This window comes from Parathielavia appendiculata (assembly GCF_033297405.1).
Source record: "Parathielavia appendiculata strain CBS 731.68 unplaced genomic scaffold N657scaffold_1, whole genome shotgun sequence".
In the NCBI taxonomy this organism is placed as follows: Eukaryota; Fungi; Ascomycota; class Sordariomycetes; order Sordariales; family Chaetomiaceae; genus Parathielavia; species Parathielavia appendiculata.
Window position 1 is genome coordinate 1823809 of NW_026944220.1, and position 24949 is coordinate 1848757.

Sequence of the window (24949 nt, forward strand, 5' to 3'; positions counted from 1 at the left end):
GGTGCTCGGTTGGAGGGGTCAAGAGTTGGGGGTGGTATGTTGCAATCGAGGAGCCGCCACGCGTGTGCCCGTCCACCTCCACCTTCCGATTCTCTGAACGGAAGGGGCATGGAAGGAATCAGGGTCCGAGCTTGCAATCCATGTGCAGCTTCCGCGAACACCAAGGCGCATCTCAACGGTTCTACTCCGTACGGACAGCTGGGAAGATGCCGTAGGGGTGCGAGTCTTGCCGGTGGATTCGTTCGTGTACACCCCTGAACTTACCTACTAGTTTGGTTTCCGGCAGTACCACGGCAGATTTCCAGTATCTCTCCGACATGGTAAACGCCGATACCCCGATGCCCTGGAGAGCAGAACCAGGATACTCCGGAGTACGGATATACCCCGAGTAGGACGTACCTTGTGCGTACACGGTACGTGTATGTCTACTAACATAAGAAAGGCTATGCGCGAGTGTCCGGGACTTGGCAGCCGTGGCGGGTGCGTCATGTCAGGCGATGTTGGCACAATGCCAAAATCTGTATTGTACCTAAATGCTACGTTTGGTTTGGGACACCGACAGAACCGACCAAGCGGATGCTAACTTCCGACAAATGAGAGATGCAGGACGCTAAACACCAAGGCCGCAAAGGGGGAGCACTCCCCATGTACCCCTGAAACACTTTGGGATTCCTCAAACACCGCATCGGAACTGACGAGGAGATCTTGAGACTCGGGCAGTAGCGCTTGAACCTGAGCCTCATGATGGAGAGCCCACTGATCAAACGGGATTCTCGGGCCCGTGAAGAAATCCACTCCACCTTCCAATAACCCGCGGAATTGCAGATACATTACCACCGTAATGTATGTATCTGTGTCGGGTCTTGATGCGCCCGGGCATTTGATGTTGCGATGCAACACATATATTTTTCGAAACCTTGCATGAACGGAAGCACATCCGAGCCAAATGGCATAGTAGCGCATGTCAGGGGCGTTGGCAGTAGCTCAAATCGGAAAGTCGCTCGCAGAGCCCTGAGCCGTGTCTTTTGTAGTGTGGCTGGCCGCCTGCCGCCATTGTTGGCTCAAACTGCTCAGGAAATCTGCCGAGTCCCATGTCTATCACATGCTCGAGTCCCTGTGAGACAAACGAGTGGGGGGCCAGGTTGCAGAAACGTAGGATTGCCCCGAGACTGTCAGCTAAGGTGGTGCAACCCGCCTCACCGCTTTGGCGTGGCTGGGAACATTGGTCCTGCCATCCAGCAAGTCCGCGTAGTTGTAACGGGCAAACAACTCATTGAAAATCAAGGACGAAGCAGGTTAGCCCGGAGAGGCTGTATTGAGCTAAGGTTGACGGCAGATGAGGCACCGGACGTTCCGCCAAAGAACACCGGGTCCTTGGTTTCTCCATCGGTTGTGGAAAAAACGGATAAGGGACCCATAACTGCCCTGTGAAATGGTATCCAACCCTCAAGTGAGAAACCGTACGCGTACGATAAAGCGCTGGATATGGAAAGAAGACGATACGTGTAACTTACGATGCTCGCGGCGTTGAGAGGGTTCATCACAGCCTCGGTTCCCACTAGGCCGAGATGAGGAGCTTGGCACTGGCCATGCTGCCACAGCCCTGCCAACGGTAGGCGATCTGAGAAACCCGCAAGGCAGGTACCTTGACGGTAAGGTACCGCGCGGCAGATGCAAGGCACACGGCATCCTCTCGGCGATGCGATGAATTTTAAGGTTGAAGATCGCGGATCCCAAGTGTCCTTCTGCTGCCTCAACGCATCTCCCAGCCGATTATAGAAACAAGTCCGAGAGGCCGGTGCGTCATTGCCGCGTTGAACTAAACGTGGGGATGGCTCGAGTCCATGGGAGCAACGGGCGCCAAGCACGGCGCCGCCGTTCGCTGGGCTTCGAAGCAGGGATCGTGGAAGCCCACGCGGTCTCCCGGGACATTGCCGACCCCGATGTCATTGATGAGATTTGTTAATAGCGGGCATGAGTTAGTGCCAGGAAAGAAGATGAACGCAGGCTTAAGATGGGACATAATTTCCGGATAGATGGAAAGAGGGAGGCGAGTTTGAATGGTAGCCGCCTCTGAGAAACCATTGCAAGATGATGTTCGACAAACCGAGAGTTGTGAATCTGTCGGAAGCTGGCGAATCTCACGCTCAGGGTATCCGTATGCGTCACGTTACCCCCGTATTGCTTCGGTGGATAAGTGGCCCACGTGAGGTGGTGTCTCGGCTCGACCCAATAACGATCGAATGATCAGATAAGCAAGCATGAACAGTCAATTGCGCACCGCGACATCAAAGAAGTGGCAACCCGATCAACGTCAGTCAGCTTTTCAACGACAAAAACTGAGAATTCGACCACGGATTTCGATCACGCGCTCAGTCAATCAGAACGCCACACAGACTGACATATTCGACAAGATCGGGTGCCACTGAACCGAGATGGAGAGGGATTTGGATAACGCCAACCCCACAATTTTGAGTGTGTCGCAGCTGCCAAGCAGGACTCGGAAAGGGGCTGCCACACGGAATGGGCCGGATTCGAAATGTCACGACATCGTCTATCCCCAACACCACTGGCCCTATGGTTGTAGTTCGTCGTCGGATGAGGGCGAGGATTACAGAGAGGAGCCTATGGATGAGCAGGACATTTACGGTATGTGCCGCCATTGACAACCGCCCACTTGTTATCCCAGTTCAAGGAGGAACCATAGACACATGAAACGGCCCGACAGTTAAGGATACCCTCAAACTGTGTCCGTTCAGACTGACGCTCTTGTAGACCTCATCTCGACCATCTCGGACCCCGAACACCCTCATACACTGGGCCAGCTGTCGGTTGTGAGGCTCCCAGACATCCACCTGAGCCCCTCGCCCACGGAGCTGTCGGGTCCGGACTCACTAGTTACAGTCCTCGTCGAGCTCACTCCCACCATCAACCACTGCTCCCTGGCGACCGTCATCGGTTTGGCAGTGCGCTGCAGACTGGAGCAAACTCTGCCACCCAACTACCGGGTGGACGTGCGGATGAAGGTTGGGTCCCATGCTCAGGACGACCAGGTCAACAAGCAGCTGGGCGACAAGGAGAGAGTTGCTGCCGCTCTCGAAAACGACACCCTTCAACGCATGGTGGATAAGATGCTCGAGACATGCGCCTGAGATGGTGCAGAGCGCTTAGGTATCACAATTCCGGCAACTTCCGTGTCAGGGGAGCATGAGACCCAGTCCAACGTTTCCATTCCAGGGCGGCTCGGAAATGCCTGCAACGGTTGACTTCCATGTGCTGTTGTAGCCACCACCAGCACCAGTATATAGCGTCAAGCCCCTGGAAGACTCGTCACCAGCATCCTACGAAGTTACCCAAGGAGAGCTCGGTCAAAGGGAGCTTCGGTTTGATTGGTGGGACAACCTCGGTCTGTTTGAACGTTACGTTGATCTGGGGTAGCGCTCCCAATCACCCGGGACGCTTCGCAAAATTCTACAGAGTATGACTTGATCTATCCCCATCGCAGATGTCGGGAACAGCGTAAATGTTCATAGGGCAAAATACGACTGTGTACTACTGTATGCACATACAAGCACATCTATGCAGACCAGGGCCACTGACTTGTCAGATATGTTTCGAGCAATACGGAGAACCATACAATAGGTTATTGGAGTCGGCTTTCAACCACAGCCTTGCCCAAGAGCGTCCCCTACGTGTTACAGGCAGCCCTATTCCCGCTTCTTCTCAACTCACCCTTCACCTTCACAATAACACCTTGACGTTCATCTATCCTGTGAGGTACCATGAAGATTGTTCCATTTAGGTGAGACAGTTGCTGTTTCTCCAATAAAGTTGCATGCGGAATATTGAGCCCTAATGGATTAGGGTGCAGACTTAGCCGATACCTTACGCGTCCGAAGCACCCGACTTGACTACCAGTACCTGAACATCTTAGTCATGTGTTGCAACCCTGGTCAAGGACCAGTACTTCGACGTATGCAACACCCCATCCTCCCTGTCCGTAGGCAACTACATGCGGAATATGCCGAGCTTTTGGTCTTCACCGTCGGAACGGAGCCGTCAGTTGTCAGATCCACCGCTCGGTTATGAATCAACTCGACTGGACGGATATGGGCAACGTACATGGCACACAGAGTAGGAATCGCGTAAGAATCTGCCCTCGAGCATGATAGATCACGGGGTTAGCCGACTGTTGGTACAGGGGATGGACAAGTAATGTCGAGAGGAAAGTAGAGACAAGACATGGAGCAAGACCCCGACCACCACGGCCTCCACCAGTCCATTCCATCCCTTCCGGAGATCTCCCCGGCGATTATTAGTGGACGGATCATCCCTTTGTCCAAAGTCGCCCGTCCTTGGCCACATGGCTGTCCATGTAGATGCTAGATGGCGTCGGATGTGTCTTGCAAATGTAGAGTGAGGACTGATCCAGACCCTTCCCCCCTTGCATGACTGCAGTCAACTGGACGGCAACCTTGATCTTCAATCCAAATAAGCTTTCCCGCATCTCAAGCCCCGCCAATAGTTGCATATCTCAGACTCTCCTCGTCCTTAGCGCCAACACCTCTCAACCAACAACCGACGAAGGTAGGGAAGTACCCTGCAGATGAGGCTGGACGCGGATGCAACACCAAACGCCATGGAAAGAACACCAGCATGTAAAATCCGATCTTGTGGATCCATTCAGCCTCTTTCCCAACTCAGCGTGGCAACTACTACCATGATGTCTCAGAAAACCAACAGATGCTGTTTGTTATGCGGTGCCCAGCAGCAGCACCAAGCCGAAAGTGCCGTACATGTCCATGGGAACCACGATCCTGCTCGCTCAGGGCTAAGTGAGACATACATAGACAGCCCTCATCCGATGCGATCAGCGACGCCACACCGTTGTAGCTACGTACGCGAAGAAAAAGGCTGGCTGGATGCTTGTCAGCCCAAACTAAGCCACCATCCAAAGTTCCCGGCAGCAACCTTGGGGACACTCCATACCGTTGTTCGAGGAAGATAGCCCAGCCCCCGCGACCCCTGTGACAGAGAAACAGACAAACCTGCCGAGCATCATGGCCGTGGTTTGTCAAGCCAACAGACAGCGTCACGGGCGGAACGTACACATAAAAGAGGATCCTCGCGCAGGATTTTCACATGCTCAATCAACCAAGCGCATTAATCCTCTACACAGAACACATCCCTGCCCTCCGCCTCCAACGCCCCATCACCTCCTCCGTCAAAGAACCCCGGCTCCAGACAACGGTCGGGTACCTAGGCAGGCGGAGACGTTCAGACCCCATCCAGAGTGCCTCCCTCGACCAGGCTCTGGTAAAACTCGGGCTCCAAGAACTTGGCCACCGTCACATCCTCGCTCAGCCCCTTCCTCCTCCTCGTCTTGAGAACAAAGTCCCTAGCCGTCGCCAGCGGGCTCGCCATCTGCAGCGGCCTGGTGACCATCTCCCTGTCCAGCGGGTCACCCGGCACGATGTTCCACCGGTCAAACACCAGGCTCACCATGGCCTGGCCGGGGGTATTGATCCTGAGATCCGTCTCGAACCCAAACGAGTCGATGACGGGCAGCAGGCCATTGACCCGGTAGAGCGGGGTGCCCGCGATGGGACCGTCCGAGAGCACGTGCCCGCGACGGCGGGCGAGGATGTTGTAGACCATGGTGACGGCGTCCTGCGGCCCCGTCATGGAGACCGAGTACATAGGCTCCATAAGGCGGGGCGACGCCATGAGGAAGGACGAGTAACACGCACGGCGGGCGGTCGGGATGATTTGGCCGCCGCCACGGAAGATGGCCTCCTGCGCCAGGGCGACGTCGATAAGTCGGAACTTGGTGTTGCGAATAGCTGGTGTGGAGAAAACAAGACTCGTTAGCAACCAAGCATAATACACGACATTTGGCTGGGTTGCCAGATAGGGGAGGTGTGTTGGTTGGACAACAGCGTGCTGTGGATCCCCTCAGCTTCCTATTGACTTCGGAAACGGGGCAGATCCGGTCGCTGTGGTGCGACCGTGGAGATGAAAGCTTCTGCATGGACAAGTTGGGTTTGCAGGAGCTGCGATTGTGCAGCACACCGCTGAGGGGCAGGTGGCGACGAAAACAAACTTACGTTCTTCGCAGAGGGGGCCTTCCCGGGTTGCCCAGCTGAACCCCTGGCGAATCGACTCCTTGACCGTGTTTAGCCGCTTCTTGTCAACCTGATGCCATCCGTTAGCACGCGCATATCAAGGCAGAATACCTCCGGCATCCCCAGACGGCGTGGCCCCAATACGGGACAGTAGTGAATGAAATGCAACGCTGAACGCACCTCGGTGGGTAATGTGTCGTCCTGCAGAATGTTTGGTCCCATCTCGTCGGGACCGAACGCCCAGATGCTCCTCGCGGCAAGCATGTCCCACCCGTACTTCTCCTCAAAGAACTTGGCTGTCTTACGCACGGGGTCTCGTATCCTGACCGCCCGGGACTCAATGTCCTTCGCGATGCCGTCGTCTAGCGGTTCCGCCGCCATGGTGATTGTGTTTTTCTTGTTCGGAGTGACGGCATAGCACTTTGTGGCAGACATGTCTTGCACCGTCTCGCAGAACCGGACAACCGGATCCGACACCCTGACCTCCATATCGGCATAGAGCCGGCGCAGGTCGTGTAGCACGCAGTCCATGTACAGCTCACCTGTGCCGAGGATGACGTGCTCTCCAGACTCCTCCACCTTCGTGGCGATCAGAGGATAGCTCTTGTTGATCTTCCTGATGCCATCGAGCATCTTGGGCAGCTCAGACGGATTGATGGGCTCCACCGCCACCTTGAGGACGGATTCGGTGAAGTGCGATAGCGGTTTGAAAATGTAGGCGGCCTCCTCGTTCTTGAATTTCTTGTCAACAACTGTGGCCGTCTTGACAATCGAGTTGTCAATGCCTCCTAAAAGAACCCAGTTGCCGGCCGGCACACCGTCCGTCGGGATATTGTATCGTGTTTCGGCGATAAGGACATCGGCAACCCTGGCCATGACCATGTCCTCCTCGTCATCGATAGAGTACCCCTCACCTAGAACGCGGACTTCTGTGCCTGGCCTCGCGATACCGCTCATAACGCGGCCAAACGAGTAGAAGTTCTTTGCGTCGACGGTGTTGAAGAGCTTGGTCACGTACATCACTAGCGGGCCGTTTTGATCGCACTTCTTCATCGACTCGGCTACCTCGGTGTCGAGGGGACCGGTGTAGTACTGTGACAATTTTTTCTCGGCAGCCTCTGCTGGCGAAGGAACATGTCGACATACCATGTCGACGAAACCGGTTGATGGCCCTACCCTCGGGTCAGCGTGCGAACATGGAGTTTATGCACTATAACATACCGAAAAATTGCTCGCACACCAGTTTGAGGAGCACTTTCGGATCTGACTTGTACTGAGATGGCTTGAGTTGGATCCCGAGCTTCCCCAATGTCCCCTTCAGATCCTCAGGGCTCTCGCTGATGGTGTGGGAGTAAAGCTTGTATATCGGCTCCATAATGAAGTTGACGAAAGACCTCTTGGCTTCCTTCTCAACAGGCTTCCTCGTAAAACTCCTTCTCCCAGGATTGAAGTAGACGTCGCCCCACAACCGCCTAGCAAATTCGTCGATGTTGACGCCGCCGAAGCTGTCGGAGTACATTTTTGCGAAGGAGTCCAAGGTGAAGCACCAACCCATCGAGGTACAGGCAAACAGGACATTGCCCTTTTCGGGACTTATCCTCCTTTCGGCGCCTCGTCCAGGGATGGTGTTCTCGATAACGGTGTTGACTTCCTCGATGACGTGCTTCAACTTGTAGTAAGCATCGTTGGGTGGCAGTTTGAGCTCGAGTATTAGGCGGTCCATCTTGTTAACGATTAGGGTGAGAGGGATGTCTTCTAGCACCGCGTGCTTGATGATCTGCTCCGTGTTGACCTGGACGCCCTCTACCACGTCCACCACCAGACATACGCCGTCCACTAGCCGGAAGGATGCAGAAACCTCGTCGACGAAATCCACATGCCCGGGTGTGTCAATGACGTTGACGAGGTGCGATTTCCCTTTGCTGTCCGGCAGCACCAAACTCATAGGCGCCGCCTTGATCGATAGCCCGCGGTCCCGCTCAATGACGTGAACATCAGTGTACCTGAGCTGCTCATCGCGCTTCTTTCCTGTTCGCCTCTCGAGCCTGTCGTTGATGGCATGCGTCTCCAGCACCAGCATGTCCATGAACGCCGTCTTGCCGTGATGCAAATGCCCCGCCAACGCCACGTTCCGGATCTGGTCGGGGAAGTTCATGAGGTCGGTCATGAAGCTGCGGTCGAAGTAGACTGGTGGCAGGTCCGCCTCTTCAATGCTGAACTTCTTCTGCTCAATCGGGGCGATGATGGGTTGTGTAAGCGGCTGCGCGTCCTCCTCCTGCACCAGCGTCTCGACCTCCTCCCCGTACACTTGCGCCGCGGTCGGGTAGTACTGCTTGTCTTCATGGAGGATGACTGCGTTCGAGGGCCCTTCGTCTAGTGAGAAAGTCAGCTGCAATTACTTATCCATTAACCCTTTCCAACCTAAGCACAGCCAAGCCGACACATACCATCAATTTCCATCTGCTCCACGACGGGAGCTTCTGGGGCAGCCTCCGGGTACTCGTCGTAGGCATAGTTGCCCACATCCACGCCATGTTCGGATTCCTCCTCCGAGGCCTCGACCTCTTCGCCAATGAAGTTGCCAAACTCGTCGTACAGGTCGTCATCCATGGTTGCTGGCGAAAGTCGTGCTTCGTCGTTGAATGGCCCGTAACTCGATTTTCCCAGCGCGTCGCGTGCTGTGATGTAAGCCTCCGAAATTAAGTAAGGTAACGATACCTTCTTATCGTTGCTTGCCCGGTTTTCCCAAGTGCCAAGCAGCGTAAGTTACCATGTTTCAGTTCCGGTATTGTGGCTATGCTCACTGTACCCGCCATAGTGAGGCGCCCGCTTACTCCCGGCATCCGACGATCGGCCCAGACCTTGAAGATGCGCAATCTTCATTTACCAATTTGGCGCCACCCGGAAGGCCTTGTCCCAACAGGCCTTATCTTATCTGTCCAGGGTCCTGGCTCGAGGTGAAATATCCCCCGCTACACCGACAATCGCAAAGCTCCCAACCAGTTCATCTCAAGTTTGCTCGTCGTTACTCGCAACAATCGTCAATATGGCCGGTCTTCCTCCTGTCTACATCGTCTCTGCCGCGAGAACTCCGGTCGGCAGCTTCCTGGGCAGTCTCTCCAGCCTCAGCGCTACGCAATTGGGTTCGCACGCCATCAAGTGTATGTCTGGATTTCCCTGGGTTGTTGCCACCCCCTGACAAAGAAAGGCTGCTGAACTGAAGCGATACCCACAGCCGCCGTCGAGCGTGTCCCCCAGATCAAGCCCGAAGATGTGGAGGAGGTCTTTTTTGGCAATGTCTTGTCGGCCAAGTAAGTGGAGATCACTAATCACCCCGCCATACCGTCTCGCTGACAATCCCCCTTCTACAGTCTCGGCCAGGCTCCTGCTCGGCAGTGCGCCATCGGCGCTGGCCTCTCGGAGGCTACCGTCTGCACAACGATTAACAAGGTGTGCGCCTCGGGCATGAAGGCCATCATTCTCGGTGCCCAAACCATTATGACGGGCAACGCGTCGATCGTCGTGGCCGGCGGCACCGAGAGCATGTCCAACACACCACACTACCTCCCGAATCTGCGCACCGGCGCCAAGTACGGTGACGCTTCGCTCGTTGACGGCGTGCAAAAGGACGGCCTCCGAGACGCCTACGGCAAGCAAGAGCTCATGGGCATGCAGGGCGAGCTCTGCAGCCAAGAGCACGGCCTGACTCGCGAGATGCAGGACGAGTACGCGATCAGCACATACAAGAAGGCTCAGGCAGCTACCGAGGCCGGACTGTTCACCGAGATTGCGCCCATCGAGGTCAGCGGCGGCCGAGGCAAGCCGCCCGTCAAGGTTGATCGGGACGAGGAGGTCAAAAACTTGAACGAGGACAAGCTTAAGACTGTCCGTCCCGTATTCATCCCCAACGGTGGCACAGTTACTGCTGCGAACGCCGCTCCCATCAACGACGGGGCCGCCGCCGTCGTGCTCGTTTCAGAGGCCAAGCTCAAGGAGCTCGGCATCAAGCCCCTGGCCAAAATCCTCGGCTGGGCCGATGCGGCACGGGATCCCCCGCGCTTCACCATCGCGCCGGCGCTGGCAATTCCTAAGGCCATCAAGCACGCCGGCCTGACGGAGAACGACGTCGACTACTATGAGATCAACGAGGCTTTCTCGGTGGTGGCCTTGGCCAACATCAAGCTGTTGAACCTCAACCCCGAGAAGGTCAACGTGTTCGGCGGCTCCGTCGCCATCGGCCACCCCCTGGGTGCATCAGGTGCTCGTATCGTCACCACGCTGACGTCGGTGCTGCGCGAGAAGAAGGGCAAGATTGGCGTGGCCGGCATTTGCAACGGTGGCGGCGGCGCGTCCGCGTTGGTCATCGAGAACCTGCAGTGAGTGGCTAGTCCTATGCGGCGATCCCAACAGCACTCAATGGACGGGAAAAGTGTCTTGAGCGTTCTCAGCGAACAAGCGTTGCAGTTCTAACGCGGGATGATCGTTGGTTATAGATCGGCACCAGTTCTGCAACTAGCCAAGCCCAGTCTATAGCATGGCTTAGTATATAATTGGGCGAAGACGCGACGGAATGCCATGAATGGCACCTATATTGCTGTACTTGTATCCTTCTTGTCATAACGGCCGCTGTCGAACAGCGCTGCAAATACCTTCTCCCACTTCGCCGATGACTTCAAACTCAACTCCCTGGCCTCCAAGCCTTGACACACCCGTCCTCACCAGCCGTGAACACCACCTGCTGCTCGTCATAGAAGCAGAAGCTCCTCACCAACTCTGACCCGTGCGCCCCGGGCAACCCAACAATCGTCTCCCTATCCAGGCCCCATCCACCAGACCCCTTGGCCAGGTGAATCAACTGGAACATTTCCTGACTACATACCCACCCGTCAGCACTCACACACCATTCCTCATCAAACCTAATCCATAACAAACCAAACAGGTGACGAATGAAACGCTAAACTTACTCCTGCGCCCCAACACCCACGACGGCCCCCACCCCGCCTTGCTTGGGGACCACGGCGGCAAGGTACTGACAACCCAGCAGGGCCCGGACGTCGCCGAGATCGAGCGTCGCCGCACCGGTGTGGGTCTGCTCGGCTATGTCGTACAGCGCAAACTTCTCGTCATGGGACGCGGCGAAGACCTCGGTGGCGTTGAGGAACCCGGCCCGGTGCACGGACCCGTGGTTGAAGGTTGCTTGCACGGCGTCGTCTTCGTCCGCGATGAGGGTGTCGGTTATGTTGATTAGGCCGTCAGTTGAGCCGGAGAGGAGGAGTGATGGGGTCGTGGGGTTGTGGGATAGCTGCGATGGGAAATAAATAGGGGCAAGCTGGTTAGTCGCTTCGGTTTGTCCGACGTGTTGGCGAGAAATACGGAAAGAAAGGGGGGATCGTGGGTTTCAAAGGGGATGTTACCTCAGTGATGTCGTCGGAGTGGCCTTCGTTGTATTGTATTTGTGGAGAGGAAGGGGAGCGGAGGTCCCTGGCGCTGGTCAACAACGGGGGAAATCTGGTTCGAGGCGGCCGGCGTACCAGATGATGATGGATGCTTGGTGGTTGGCGAGCTCTGTGCCCGCAGCAACGGTGTTTGCCTCGTTCGAGCATGCGAGTGATAGTAAGCTTGGTAAGTTGCCTTACATTGCTTGTTAGCATGGTTCCTCCTGAAGTAAACACAGAACAGACGCACCCCCTATTTGCATAGCCCGGGCATTAGAAGCGTCCAGGCGCATGTCCCACACCGAGACAGTGCCATTCTCCCCTGTGGTGCAGACAACGGACTCGCCGGCGCTGTAGATCTCCGCAGCAGTGAGATTCCCGTGATCTGTCCTGATCTTCGTAGTCGGCCCCTGGCTCAGTCTCAGGGGGTCGAAGAGGCTGAGAGTTTGGTCCGATGCCGTCGCAGCGAATCCGGTTGCAACTGGAAGAATGTCCAGCACATAGGTCTCCTGGCCAGGGTACTTGTACACGTCTGAGTTGACGAGTTGATACATCTTGGGTCGCTTGCTTCTAATGCTGGCTTCTGAGAACTTAAAGTGCACGAGAATGTGTAAGTCAGGCAACCGACAAACGAAATGGGAACATGAAATTGTGCCATTCTTCTGCAGCGCAATGTCACATACCAAGGTAAAAATTAACTTCGCCTCAAATATACGAGATGGCTATTGATATCAGAGCTTGCGCTTTGGACCTCCCTTCCATGAAAACAATTTTCACAGGTCGGTGTTCAAGTTTGCAGCTTCTTTTCCAACCTGGAAGCCAGAATCGCAAGAACAAACCTGGAAATGCCCCGCAGCCTGACCCTGTCGATGCGCCGTTGGTTGCCGGCGGCAGCACCCCGGCATCCTCATCACAGTGGAGTGGAGACTGGGAGCTCTTCTGGACAGCTTGTACTGTAAGAACGGCCAGGCACAGATGACGCTCCCCAACGCCGCGTGAGCCGGTCCATCGCTCTCTGTTCCAACCCAACCCTGCTACAACACCAGCACTCAGCCATGTCATGACGACCCAAAATCTCCGTCTTCTCATCACCAGCAATAGACCATGAAGGGGCTCCTATGGCTGTTCCGTAAGCTGCCATCCGGCCAAACCAAGCCACGAGACCATCCCACTAACACGGCCGATCCCAGTGCTCCTGCAGGCCATCACCATTTCCTATGCGAAAGCACAACCAAACCAGCATGTCCTTGGCGGCGACACGACTGGAGAAACGGATGGCAACTCATTTCGCGCAGAGATAGATGCGCAACGGGGGAGACAAATGCCCCGCGAACCGGGTATGGGACAGTCGTGGGGGAATCCAGATTCAAGGCATTATTGACAGATATTAGGAGCCGACCTCGTCGATTCAGCCCTCATCGAACTGCGCAAGCTATACCAGCCACTCCACTACCAGGCGCGGAAGCAACATGGCTTCGTCAGCACGCTCTTGCACTTTGCGCTCAAGGCCCTCCCGACCCTGCGCCTCAGCGCTCCAGCCCCCGAGTCATCGCGCCAGAACGTACCTAGCGGGAAGCTTCTCCATGCGACAGGACTCCTCGAAGAGTCGGCGCGCCGAAACAACTCCGACGCCCTGTATCTAATCGCCGAAATGAACTTCTACGGCAACTTCTCGCACCCCAAGAACTTCCAGGCGGCCTTCGATTACTACCACCGGCTGGCGTTGCTCAATGGTAACAGTTCGGCGCTGTACATGGTCGGATTGATGTATTCGACCGGGATTGGAGGAGCTGTGGAGCGCGACCAAGCCCGCGCGCTCCTATACTACACCTTCGCGGCCGAGAGGGGACACACGAGGGCCGAGATGACGGTGGCGCATCGGCATCACGCGGGCATTGGAACGCCCAAAAACTGCGAACTGGCTATCAAATACTACAAGCGGGTCGCCGACAAAGCCATTGCGTGGTATCGGTCGGGACCCCCCGGCGGGAGGTCCTGGATATCTGAGGCCTACCGGATCGCCGACGAGACAGGCGGTGCCTACGGAGAAGGGGCCAGTGTTGCTAGTGCCGGGTCTAATGCCATCAAGGCGCACCCTAGCTCGGATGCTTATGCCTCTATCGAGGACGTCATTGAGTACCTGGATCTCATGTCCCAAAAGGGCGACTTCAAGGCGTCCTTCAACCTGGGGCGGATCTACTACGACGGACAGAGGGGCCTCGACAAGAACATGGTACTGGCCCGGAAGTATTTCTTTGACGTTGCCCAAAAGTATTGGAAAAAGGGCCGCCCCATCGACAACCCGAAGGCCGGCCTCGACAAGACGGCGGCGAAGGCGGCCGGATACATTGGGCGCATGTACCTACGCGGAGAAGGCGTCGAACAGAACTTTGACCGTGCCAAGTTCTGGTTTGAGCGCGGAGTTGACAAAAAGGACGCCCAGTCGTACCACGGCCTAGGTCTGCTATATCTTCACGGCTACGGCGTCAAGGCAGACCCAGCCCAGGCGATTGACTACTTCAAGCTAGCTTCGGCCCTAGACTATGGCCCGTCTCAGGTGCAGCTTGGGTACCTCTATCTCGATCACGGGAGCAATGAGGACGTGGGAACTGCGAACCACTACTTCGAATTGGCCGCGCGGTGGGCGAACATCGAGGCATTTTACCACCTTGGCGAAGTGAACAACATGGGATGGAATCACGACAGATCTTGCAGCAGCGCCGTGACCTACTACAAAAGCGTGGCCGAACGGGCCGAGCCCCTCGTCTCGTCCTGGGCCGAAGCCAATCTCGCGTTCGAGAGCGGCGATACGGAGTTGGCGCTCCTCGAATACCTCGGTGCAGCGGAACAGGGCTACGAGAAGGCGCAGAACAACGTCGCACACATCCTGGACCCGGCCAAGTCCAGTCTGCCCATTCCACGACTGCTGTCCGGCCGTGCGCCGACGTCCCCGCTCCTCCGGGACCCTACTCTCGCGCTTATCTTTTGGACGCGCTCGTCTCGCCAGGGCAACATCGACGCCCTGGTCAAGATGGGCGACTACTACTTTCACGGCATTGGCACCGACGCCGACGTCGACAAGGCAGTGCAGTGCTACACCGGGGCGTCCGAGTACCAGCAAAGCGCGCAGGCGCTCTACAATCTGGGGTGGATGCACGAGCACGGCGTTGGCCTAGAGCAGGACTATCATTTGGCGAAGCGCTACTACGACGCTGCGGTTGCCACCAACGAGGAGGCATACCTCCCCGTGGCGCTCAGCCTGCTGAAGTTGCGGGTCAAGAGCGCCTGGAATACCCTGACGCACGGCAGGATCAACTCTATCCAGGATGAACCAGGTAGGCATCTTCCAGCAGACCAAGGTCAAACGTGCTGTGCATGAGGAATAACGCTAACATAACGCGCAGCGCCGAGGAAGGAATGGTCCCTCACCGACTGGATCAATAACTTCCTTCAGGACGAGGCCCAGTACTACGACGATGTCTACGACGACTTGTACGAGGACCACGACACCATGCCCGGCGGCGATCCGCTCGACTTTGATGACGGCATCATGGAGAGCGTGGTCATCCTGGGTCTGGCCGCCTTCCTCGCGTTCTTGATCATGTACCGCCAGCAGCGGCAGCAGGCAGCCCGGCAACAGGAGGAGGACGTGAGGCGGCGGCAACAGCAACACCATGCTGCGGCTCAAGGGGGAGCGGCTGTGGAGGATCAGCAGCAGCCGCAGCAAGAAAGAGGATTCTTCCCGCGGCCTGGGGATCCGGATTTTGGACAGTGGGGGGTTGGAGGGGTCGGGCATTGATGCGGGCCCGAAAAGAAATCTGTGTATTAGTCCCATGGCATGGAGCAGCGGCGTAACTGGGTTGTGTTGATTGCTGTGATTCGACTTCCTTAACGTTCCATGGTAATGGGGTCAACGAGAGACAAGTGTCACCTCGATAGATACCTTCGACACTTTTGACTGCTTGCATGTATGTTTCGCGGTCAGTCTTGGGTTTGGCTGTTCTCCCCTTTTCCTCCTTTCTCCAATATCGAAAGAAAGACAGTATTGGTATATACTCATGGTGTTGGGTACCGCCAGCCAGTGGCATATTGTAGAAGGCTCGTGTTCCTCAACTTCAAGGGCCACCGCCGAGTAGCCCAATGAGTCAACGGTGGCGGTCACGTTCCTAGACTTGAGGCTTTCTCGGCCTTGTAGCGAGATGTCACCAATCCAACCCGAACCCTCTTCGCGAAGCGAATTCTCCCGAGGGTTCGTAACTGGCTAGTTACCTCTCTTCGACCGGCGATGAGGCTAAGCCGGTGAGCTTATGCCTCTTTTGCCCCATTTCCTTTTCCCTGTTTTTCTCTTTCCTTTCTTTCTGTTATTCGATTTCTCGCTCTTTCACCTAGTACTAGCTCGATCTCAGTTGGTTACGTATTATGGGAGTCTTGAAGTTAAGCAACTCGAACCCACCACGAAAGCGATTTCCCTTTTCGGCCCAGCTCCCAACTTCCATCGCAAAACGTTGGGATAGGCATCCGTCCCCAACACACATCACCTTCGGCGGAGGAGAAAAGACAATGCGAGATTCGTCAGAAATGTGCTTCCATCGCAAATCGCCAAATGTCATTTCAAACACCCGGCGGCCCGGCCGCCAAGCGACGACGGATTGAGACGGCCAATGCAACGCTCAGAAAGCCCTTCAGGTCACCGCTCATCGCCCGGAATGAAGACGACAGCCAGACCCTCTCACCAAGCATCGGCCGCGGGTTCACACCCGCAGCGAGCACCGCCACCCCAGGCACTCCGGCGCCCGCCCCCCGAGGCAATCGCCGCCCAACGAATACCGCCGTATCGCCCCTCGCAACAACCAGTCCGGCTCTCAGCGTTGTCAACTACTCTCCACCAAGCCGGAAACGACCGGAAACCAAAACCGGCGAAGATTATTGTCATGATGGTGACCTGCTCTCGCGGATCAGCGCATCGCAGAGACAGCTCGCTTCCCAACTGCGCGCCGCCCAGGCCCAGCTGGACCTGGTTCGCCAGGCGAGGCGTATCGAGCAGGCTTCGTCTGCCGCCAAGCAATCTGGAACGAATGGGGAAGAGGGAGTTGGCAGTGATGCAGGGTTGCGGGAGATGATTTCGAGGTGGAAGGCGGCCAGCAGGCTGGCGGCGGAGGATTTGTTTGAGTTGGTTAAAGGGAGGGTCGAGGGTGCGGGGGGTGTGAGGGCTTGGAAAGCGAGGCAGCAGGAGGTTTGCGATATTGGGGTTGGGTTTGGAGATGGTGAAAGGAGGGATGGTAAGGGGGACGGGGACGGAGAGATGCAGGGGAAGAGTGGGAGGGAGAGGGATGATGGGTCGGAGGATGGGAAGGACGATGAGGAAACGGTGAGTTGAGGCGATGAGGGACGGCGATGGTGACTCGTGGACTGACGGCGACGCAGGAATTTACGATGTTTGCGATGCTCAAGATTCTTAATATCGACCCTGATGTTCTGGGGTACGATCCAGTTGAGGACAAGTGGCGGGACTGATCTTGTGTTAGTTACACAGTACCCACCCATCGTGAGACCGGCGAGAATGAGCACATCTCCAACATGTCTGAGTGAGCATCGTCAGGAAAGGCTGATACAGTTTAAAGGATGAAATACCGAGATGGCGAGCGATGCTCTATGTTACCCAATCGCTAGACTAATTGTCAGGGGTTCTGAAACATGGACCTGATGAATGCTCTTATGTAGACCACAACATATACGGAGCACTTCCAAGTCATTGGTCCTCTGTGGACAACCGGCTGTGAGCTTGTCGGCTGCAGATTGAGGTCCTCGAACTTGCCTTACGTAAGCAATGACCGCCCTCTTTGACCCTCGCCATCTCGGAACGTCATGGCAGATTCGAATCAAATCCCAATTGTCCGATTGGCCACTGGCTTGGAAGTTACCGAGCAGTGCCGGGAATCCGCGATCCACACCAATTCGACAGCCGCCACCAACAGAGTGCGTTGCCGAGGCCTTTTTCAAGTGCATTTCCCGCCCACACGAGCAAACGTCGACGTCGCCAGAGCAAGCGCCTCAACCGCCCGTGTCGCCGTCATCATGGCCTCTCTCCGCTCTTCCGCATCGCTCTTGCTCAGCGCCGCGTCCAGGCCGGCCCTGCGCGCGGCTGCCGCTGCTCCGGCGGCTGTCCGCGGCATGGCCCAGGTCACGGACGGCCAGCAGCAGAACATGATGGCCTCAAATGACAAGGCCAAGCTGAAGACCTTCCAGATTTACCGCTGGAACCCCGACACACCAACCGAGAAGCCGCGCATGCAGAGCTACACCCTCGACCTCAACAGGACAGGGCCCATGGTCCTCGACGCCTTGATCCGCATCAAGAACGAGCTCGACCCGACCCTGACCTTCCGCCGGAGCTGCAGAGAGGGCATCTGCGGCAGCTGCGCCATGAACATCAACGGCACCAATACCCTCGCCTGCCTGTGTATGTTTGGACCGGACGCAAGATTTGAGAGCTGTGTGGGATGCGAGGTTACTGACCGTTGGCAGGCCGCATCCCCGCCGAGGACAACGCCGAGATGAAGATCTACCCGCTCCCGCACACTTACGTCGTCAAGGACCTGGTGCCCGACCTTACCCAGTTCTACAAGCAGTACAAGTCGATCAAGCCGTACCTACAAAGGGAGACGCCCGCCCCGGATGTGAGTGGAACGCAGCACGTCCACATGGCTGGTCACTGTTTGGCTAACATACCGCACAGGGCAAAGAATACAGGCAAACCAAGGCGGACCGGAAGAAGCTCGACGGCCTCTACGAGTGCATTCTCTGCGCGTGCTGCTCGACGTCGTGCCCGTCGTATTGGTGGAACTCGGAGGAGTACCTGGGCCCCGCCATCCTACTGCAGTCGTACCGGTGGCTGGCCGATTCCCGCGACGAGAAGACAGCCGAGCGCAGGGACGCCCTCAACAACTCGATGAGCTTGTACCGCTGCCACACCATCCTTAACTGCACTCGGACTTGTCCCAAGGGTCTTAATCCCGGTTTGGCGATTGCCCAGATCAAAAAGGAGATGGCGTTTTAGATGGGGAGTCGAGCTGATGGGGCGACGAGAGAGAAAGGGAAGGATGGCCGTGGAGTCTGGTGTAGGCGGTAACACAAGTGGTGGGCGGATGGTGTCTTGAATTTCCGATGTCGTAGATATGTAAACTGTACCTGGTCTCCTGCATGGTTGGAGTTTACTTTGTTACAGTACAGCAATAGGGATTGTTCTTGGTTCTTCTATGTCTGTACTCGCTATTGAAGCACTATCAACGGGTTATGTTCTGTCAGGGGTAACAGAATGACAATGCGTCGTACTTCTTCAGAAATCGTGTCTGCTGGGTAGTCAAGGTATGACAACGCCCGATTAGTATTTTGAGGAAACCGAAAGCCAAAGCTAACGACACATCAGACACTATGAATGGACTACTTTGCACATGCCGATGGCACGACATTAGCGGCTACCTAAGTCCCATCACCTCCCCAACGCGGCTCGGAATTGCACTACTCTTCCTTGACGAGCTCGTACCCAACCTGCACCGGCATGTAATTTGCCGTCGTCCACGCATTCACTAACCAGGTTTCTCGGTCAGCACAACAAGTAAACAATAACTTGGTTAGGCAACTTACCATCCTTCCACTTAACACTCCAGCCCTCCCCAGTACCAGCACCAGCCGCAGGGAAGACGACCCACCTCCCTTCAGATCCCTCAATTGCGTACTCGACCGTTCCTGTCTCCGCGGCACCACCGTCCCGTTCATGGTTGAGCTCAAGCCGGAACGAAGTCCAGTTGCACGTCGCGCCCTCTGGCAGTTTCAGCGCCGCCGGGTCGGCAAGGCTGGCCAGGTCCAGCAGGCCGTTGGACCCCAGCACCGCGAGCGTGTCACCTGAGGCCGGGATGCGCAATTCAGCGAGGCCGGTAGTGGGGTTGTGGAGTGGGTAGAAGAGGATCTTCTTGTTTTTGCTGTCGTTCACGTTGGGGAATACGCCGAGGACGGTGCTGTTGTTTGGCGAGCGAGTGATGTAGAGGCCGTTGAGGGAGGGAACGGGTCTGTTGAGTTTCGTCTTAGCTGTCTGGTGGGTGGCAGGATGGGAGGGGAGGGATAAAAGGTGGTGAGCAACGAGGCATACGATGTGATGCGCAGGGCGTAGATTGCCTGGCAGACGTCCCGGCGGACGGGCTTTGCGAGGCATGTGCAGGCGAGGAAAGACGGGGTGAGGCTTTGGAGCTTCATGGCAAATGCAGTCTGTCTTGGTGTTTGGTGTTGGTGTCTTGACTGTCCTCGACGCGAGGTTTGCTAGTTGGCTGGCAAAATGATGATATCATACTGGCTCGTCTATCTCAGGAAGGCGTAAAGTAGGATTCTTTATGTTGTCGTCCTCTTGTCTTGACTGCAGTGGTGCCAGTAATTAGAGTCACAGACATGGATATCACGGTCAATTTGCACAACCTTCTCTAGGTCATCATCGCCCTCTTTGCACCTTCCTCTCACCAAGACTGAGGCTTTCAGGTTTGCACCAGTACGCTGCCCACGTCATCTGTGTTTGCTTGTCCCACGACACAGTCGCCGCTACTTACACAGTTGCCGCAATACAGACATATGGTGAGGTGTTCCTGATGGATTTTTCCGCTCCAGATATTCGTCACATATTAAAGACTGCAAGCAGCATGCACTTGATTAACCCGATATTCAGCCAGTATTATTTATTTTTAGCAGCTGCGCTGCTTCTCTCCGCAGAACATCGGGCTCCATGTTTGTCGTCTTCATAAACGGCACAAAACCAGGTCTTCAGCCATCTCCCAGCTCCCGTCTCTCTCTTTACGTCCCTTCTTCTTCTCCCTCTCCCGGAAACAACCAAGCTCCCGTTGGCTTCCGGCACAGCTACTTGATGTGACGGTAATGCCAAGTAAGTCTAGATGTTCGTTGGCTGCTATGCATTGCCCAAGGCAACCACGACGAGGCTGGATTGATGACATTGGACGAGAAATCAGAAGTCAGTCCAATTCCCGGTGTCTTGTAGTATCCTGCCATAATGCCGAACCAGGACCTGAGGGGAGGGAACATGTTCATACGATGCAAGAGAGTGAAGGCGCAAAATCCTATAAAGCCCAAACACAACCCTCCCCCCCCTTTCCTTTTCCCGTTTCCCAGTTCTAGATTTCTCCTCTTTTTGTCCTTTTCAACTTTCTCCAACATTCATTCTCCTAGGCGATGCAAGATATGATTCAGCTGCAAAACGAACTTTGTTTCTGAGTGCGGCGGGTCGCACAGAGTGTACAGGAGCTGGCAAGTCAAGCGAAGGACCTGGCCGACGTGGTATTGCTCCTGTACATTCAGAGGCCGAGACTTTGGCTCCCCAGATCTGCCCTCCCCCCCCTCATCATTCCGCAAATCCGGGCTTGGAACACCTTAGCCTATGGGTCTGAGTAACCCTACCTTAACGTTAAATTCTGCATTTGGTTCCGGTTCCTGGCGGAATCCCTTCCTCCCTTTCCCGTTTCTGTCATCGCTCTCCCAAGCGCCCGCCTTGGCTGCCATTGCAGCTACAATGACAGCGAAAATACGAGGGCATTCACCAAAGACAAAGTGTCAAAAGGGTGCTGAGGACGGGACGGTATGAGACGAGCACAGACTTCCATGAGTATATATGATACGGTCGTTGGAAGACACATACATGTGCCAAGGGCCCTTTCTTGTATCTAATGCATTCACTTATTGCAATCTGCTGTCGCTGGGAGACATCGTGTGGCGACGTCCCGAGCCAGACTCCTTTATGTAAGTGTCTCCATTGCTCACCCCTCAATGTGATCAAGCTCTCCTCTGTGCCTGAACATCTCACCTTCATATGCGGGAATCTAAGAGCCCGTCATTTCAGTTTGAATTGACATCACAGTAGCCCAACATGCGTCACACAGCGGTCTTGCCCCTATTCTCGTCCATCCTTCTGCTTGGGGGGATGGCTGCTGCCGTCCCCGTGGCAAACACTGACGAACGATGCAAGCCCCAGATCATCTGCGTTGATGCTGTCAACCCCTGCGGTATCAAATATGGCGGGTATGAACTCCAGGTGACCCGGTAAACCAGAGTGGATACTGAGATGGGGCGGCAGTTGCTACGATGTCTGCGACGTCTCAGCCAAACCCGTGGCACCGCCGTGCCCGTCGTCGACAACCAAAAAGTCCACCCCAACATCCACCAAGAAGCCTACCCCCACCATCACCAAGGCCACGTCTACCACCAAAAAGCCCTCTCCATCGTCCACCAAGAAGCCTACTCCCACAACCACCAAGAAGCCCCCCGTCACATCGACAGTCAAGCCCCCCGTAACCTCCATCAAGAAGAGCACCACCCTCACCACCTCCACCAAGCGCCCGAGCAGCACAACAACCAGCGCATGCACGGCCACCGCCCCCTGGCTCTGCTGGGATGGTATCAACGAGTGCGGCATGATGTACGGCGGGTAAGCATCACTCTCTGTTGCTATGCTCACAGAAAAGAAAACGAAGAGCACACTGACATACTGTGTGTGTTTAGGTGCTTCCCTGATTGCAAGCCGTGGCCCACCTTCGCGCCGCCTCCTTGCCCGACCAAGGACAAGCCGACTGTGATCACTAGGGTTACTACGCTGCCTACTTTGACGGTACCTCACTATGACTGAGGTGATATGTGGTGGCTTTCATGTAAGTGTTGGGCAGTTTTGAGGTGTGTCTACTCTTGTACTGCTTTTTGAGTGTCGGGGGGGAAGTTGAGATATTTGTTCTATGGATAACAAAAATGGTCACGACGAAATTCTTGAAGCTTGTCAACACTATATGTGGTGCTTGACGGGTTTGTGGGTTCTGCAACCGTCAGCTAGAATATCAACTCCTAGCTACGAGATAGGTGAAAGGGGATGAACGAATCCGATGCACCAACGGTGCTTCATAACCGATTTCCCGAACTGCCATGCACGTGCTCGTCATTTTGGCTCAGGCAGCATTGCCTGAGGGTTTGTAAGTCTCCTGTTTTCGCGCTCCATGATACGCCCGTTGGACCCGACAACTCTCCCACTAAAGACCCGGCTTTTTAAACTGAGATAACCGCACCTTCCGCCGTTCAGTTCCAATGCATCATTCTTCCTGAATCATCCATCCCACCATTCATGTCACGCCTAGAACCCTGCCCACGGCTGTTCATTTACCTTTAGCAGCGAGGTACTCCACGTCTCCAATCTCCCTCAGCTTCGTCCCCTTGATAATAACTTGCTCCTCCATATCGTGCTGATACCGCCTCATCTTGTCCTGAAACTCGGGCACGAATGACCCAAGAATCCTTACCGCCAGCAGCGCGGCATTGGTCGAGTTGTTGATCCCCACCGTGGCAGTTGGGACGCCCCTCTGTGCTTCTGATCAGTAAACCATCCCATCCACACCCGATGACACGGAGAAGAAGAAGGACAGGTACAACTCACCGGCATCTGCACGATACTCAAAAGACTATCCAACCCATCCAAATGCGTCGCCTTGACGGGTACACCAATGACGGGCAGCGGCGTCTCGGACGAAATCATGCCCGGCAAGTGGGCAGCGCCGCCGGCCGCGGCAATGATGACCTTGATGCCGCGCCCCGCCGCCTCGTCGGCCACGCGCATCATGTACTTGGGCGTCCGGTGAGCCGAGGTGATGTCAAGAGCGTAGGGCACACCAAATTCACGAAGGATGTCCAGCCCCGGTTTGAGCACGGGCAAGTCCGAGTCGGAGCCCATCGTTACCAGGACGAGGGGGTTTTTGGGTCCGTCTCCTTCTTGTGGGGAGGCTGAGGAGACTTGAGGCGTGGTGGTGCCGAGTGCTTCCTGCTTGGGGCGGAGGGTTTCGGAGGTGGCCGAGAGGCGGTCCAGGCGGATCTGGTTGACGAGGTCGATGAAGGGCTTGGCTTTGGCTTCCAGCTCGTGGATGGAGGAGGTGGCGCCTGTCAGCGTGATGTGGCCGATCTTGCGGCCGGGCTTGGAGGCCTTGTTGTAGAGATGCAGGTAGACGTCCATATCGTCATCGAACGTCTCGCGTGCGAGCTCGGCAAGCTTGAGATGGGCCGAGGGCGTGGCGCCGCCGAGGATGTTGAGCATGATGGAAGAGGAAACTCTGGGGGTTAGCTGCTTAGGCACGGGGAGGTCGAGGACGGCGTGTATTTGCGCCTTGAACTGCGACATTTGGGGCACGGCCTCGATGGTGTAATGGCCCGAGTTGTGAGGACGGGGGGCAACCTCGTTGACCATCAGGGAGCCTGCAGGTGTCAGCAGAGGCGTTAAGAACGCCAAGGGATTTCGTACCATCTTCGAGAAGGAACATTTCGACGGCAAAGACACCCCGGCCCCATAGAGTGCTGATTACCTCTGTTGCCAGCTCTCTCGCCGCCTCGCAGATGGTCTCAGGTACATTTCTTGGCGGCATGAAGACCTTGGTGCATATGCTGTCCTCGTGAATGGTTTCAACGGTGGGATAGGCGACACAGTTCTTGAGCTTGCCGCCGTCGTCTTCTGTCCTGATGACCATGACGGCCAGCTCCTTGACAAAGGGGGCCCACTTCTCAGCATACAGGCTTAGGCCACCGAGGGCCTTGACTGCAGCCTCGAAGTCGTCCGCACTGCTGACTTTGAAGTTACCCCTCCCATCGTAGCTGCCCTTCCGCGCCTTGAGCATGAAGGGGAAGCCGAACTTGGCGGCTACATCTTTGAGCGAGGCGAGGGCGGCTGGTCCCGACTCGACGGCCACCTGGTCGGCAATGGGTATCTTTTTGCCGCAGGTGCGGAAGTGCTCCTTCTGAAGGTACTTGTCCTGTATGAGCCGGATGGTCCTCCACGAGGGATGGACAGGCGGCCTCTGAGTCTTTGTGGATCCGTCGGCCTGCTTAACCTCGACGCCGTTCTTCTCGATGTCTTCGAGAACCCCGGTCTCAACATGCTCGATCTCGACGGACAAGACGTCAGACTGCGCAGCGAGCTCCCGGATGCGCTCGGGGTCCTTGAACGAGCCGGCGACATGGCGGTTTGTGTTGTGCGCCTGCTTGGCCGGAGCGTTTTCCTCGTCGAGAATGGCAACGTCGATGGCCAGCGGATTGGCTGCCTCGCACAGCATGCGTCCGAGCTGGCCACCGCCCAGCAGCCCAATCACGGGGTTCCTGTTGTGTGACATTATCTTTCTGAGGTTATGTATCTAAATATCTTGGGCAATTGTTGTCGTGGCCTGGCAACTTTGGGAGGATAGAAGACCGAAATCGGGTAATAAATCACATTGAAATTTTTGTAAGTCACTGCAGATCGGCTGCAGTCGGTGTTAAGGTACCGTACCCAATTCTCACGTTCCGTTAGGTAACTCAAGTCAAGCCCTGAGGAAATCC

The 24949-nt window shown here is 55.9% G+C and overlaps 11 protein-coding genes across 11 annotated transcripts; 7 read left to right on the plus strand and 4 right to left on the minus strand.

The window, feature by feature from the left end:
- The first annotated feature begins 602 nt into the window (after positions 1-602).
- On the plus strand, positions 603-1638 carry N657DRAFT_33902 (uncharacterized protein). The gene has a single exon (XM_062786891.1). It carries the CDS (start codon positions 892-894, stop codon positions 1429-1431), a length of 540 nt encoding a protein of 179 aa, XP_062652432.1. The 5' UTR covers positions 603-891; the 3' UTR covers positions 1432-1638.
- Positions 1639-2039: 401 nt separating this feature from the next.
- On the plus strand, positions 2040-3380 carry N657DRAFT_639148 (uncharacterized protein). The gene is made up of 2 exons (XM_062791720.1): positions 2040-2649; positions 2776-3380. Exons 1-2 carry the CDS (start codon positions 2436-2438, stop codon positions 3150-3152), a joined length of 591 nt encoding a protein of 196 aa, XP_062652433.1. The 5' UTR covers positions 2040-2435; the 3' UTR covers positions 3153-3380.
- A 1897-nt stretch (positions 3381-5277) lies between these two features.
- N657DRAFT_652283 (P-loop containing nucleoside triphosphate hydrolase protein) lies at positions 5278-8735 on the minus strand (the record flags this gene model as incomplete). The annotated part of the gene is made up of 5 exons (XM_062794280.1): positions 5278-5843; positions 6108-6195; positions 6306-7297; positions 7347-8498; positions 8573-8735. 5 exons carry the CDS (start codon positions 8733-8735, stop codon positions 5278-5280), a joined length of 2961 nt encoding a protein of 986 aa, XP_062652434.1.
- A 436-nt stretch (positions 8736-9171) lies between these two features.
- On the plus strand, positions 9172-10505 carry N657DRAFT_562372 (acetyl-CoA C-acetyltransferase; the record flags this gene model as incomplete). The annotated part of the gene is made up of 3 exons (XM_062788137.1): positions 9172-9286; positions 9361-9436; positions 9497-10505. 3 exons carry the CDS (start codon positions 9172-9174, stop codon positions 10503-10505), a joined length of 1200 nt encoding a protein of 399 aa, XP_062652435.1.
- A 152-nt stretch (positions 10506-10657) lies between these two features.
- Positions 10658-12369, minus strand: N657DRAFT_639151 (WD40 repeat-like protein). The gene is made up of 6 exons (XM_062791721.1): positions 12244-12369; positions 11811-12150; positions 11657-11756; positions 11540-11606; positions 11090-11427; positions 10658-10996 (listed from the first exon to the last, which is right to left on the minus strand). Exons 2-6 carry the CDS (start codon positions 12112-12114, stop codon positions 10804-10806), a joined length of 1002 nt encoding a protein of 333 aa, XP_062652436.1. The 5' UTR covers positions 12115-12150; positions 12244-12369; the 3' UTR covers positions 10658-10803.
- A 153-nt stretch (positions 12370-12522) lies between these two features.
- N657DRAFT_608289 (HCP-like protein) lies at positions 12523-15642 on the plus strand. Its single transcript, XM_062790263.1, has 4 exons — positions 12523-12689; positions 12751-12897; positions 12952-14895; positions 14965-15642. The coding sequence occupies exons 1-4, from the start codon at positions 12665-12667 to the stop codon at positions 15357-15359; spliced, it is 2511 nt and encodes an 836-aa protein (XP_062652437.1). The 5' UTR covers positions 12523-12664; the 3' UTR covers positions 15360-15642.
- A 130-nt stretch (positions 15643-15772) lies between these two features.
- Positions 15773-17102, plus strand: N657DRAFT_639154 (uncharacterized protein). The gene has a single exon (XM_062791722.1). It carries the CDS (start codon positions 16164-16166, stop codon positions 16935-16937), a length of 774 nt encoding a protein of 257 aa, XP_062652438.1. The 5' UTR covers positions 15773-16163; the 3' UTR covers positions 16938-17102.
- Positions 17103-17635: 533 nt separating this feature from the next.
- N657DRAFT_560618 (succinate dehydrogenase and fumarate r) lies at positions 17636-18617 on the plus strand (the record flags this gene model as incomplete). The annotated part of the gene is made up of 3 exons (XM_062787985.1): positions 17636-18020; positions 18086-18237; positions 18297-18617. 3 exons carry the CDS (start codon positions 17636-17638, stop codon positions 18615-18617), a joined length of 858 nt encoding a protein of 285 aa, XP_062652439.1.
- Positions 18618-18935: 318 nt separating this feature from the next.
- Positions 18936-20157, minus strand: N657DRAFT_639156 (uncharacterized protein). Its single transcript, XM_062791723.1, has 2 exons — positions 19205-20157; positions 18936-19146 (listed from the first exon to the last, which is right to left on the minus strand). The coding sequence occupies exons 1-2, from the start codon at positions 19767-19769 to the stop codon at positions 19079-19081; spliced, it is 633 nt and encodes a 210-aa protein (XP_062652440.1). The 5' UTR covers positions 19770-20157; the 3' UTR covers positions 18936-19078.
- A 920-nt stretch (positions 20158-21077) lies between these two features.
- Positions 21078-22507, plus strand: N657DRAFT_639159 (uncharacterized protein). Its single transcript, XM_062791724.1, has 3 exons — positions 21078-21631; positions 21687-22037; positions 22112-22507. The coding sequence occupies exons 1-3, from the start codon at positions 21480-21482 to the stop codon at positions 22233-22235; spliced, it is 627 nt and encodes a 208-aa protein (XP_062652441.1). The 5' UTR covers positions 21078-21479; the 3' UTR covers positions 22236-22507.
- On the minus strand, positions 22496-24830 carry N657DRAFT_585912 (Phosphoribosylaminoimidazole carboxylase). The gene is made up of 3 exons (XM_062789796.1): positions 23883-24830; positions 23028-23836; positions 22496-22953 (listed from the first exon to the last, which is right to left on the minus strand). Exons 1-3 carry the CDS (start codon positions 24742-24744, stop codon positions 22750-22752), a joined length of 1875 nt encoding a protein of 624 aa, XP_062652442.1. The 5' UTR covers positions 24745-24830; the 3' UTR covers positions 22496-22749.
- Positions 24831-24949: the final 119 nt, after the last annotated feature.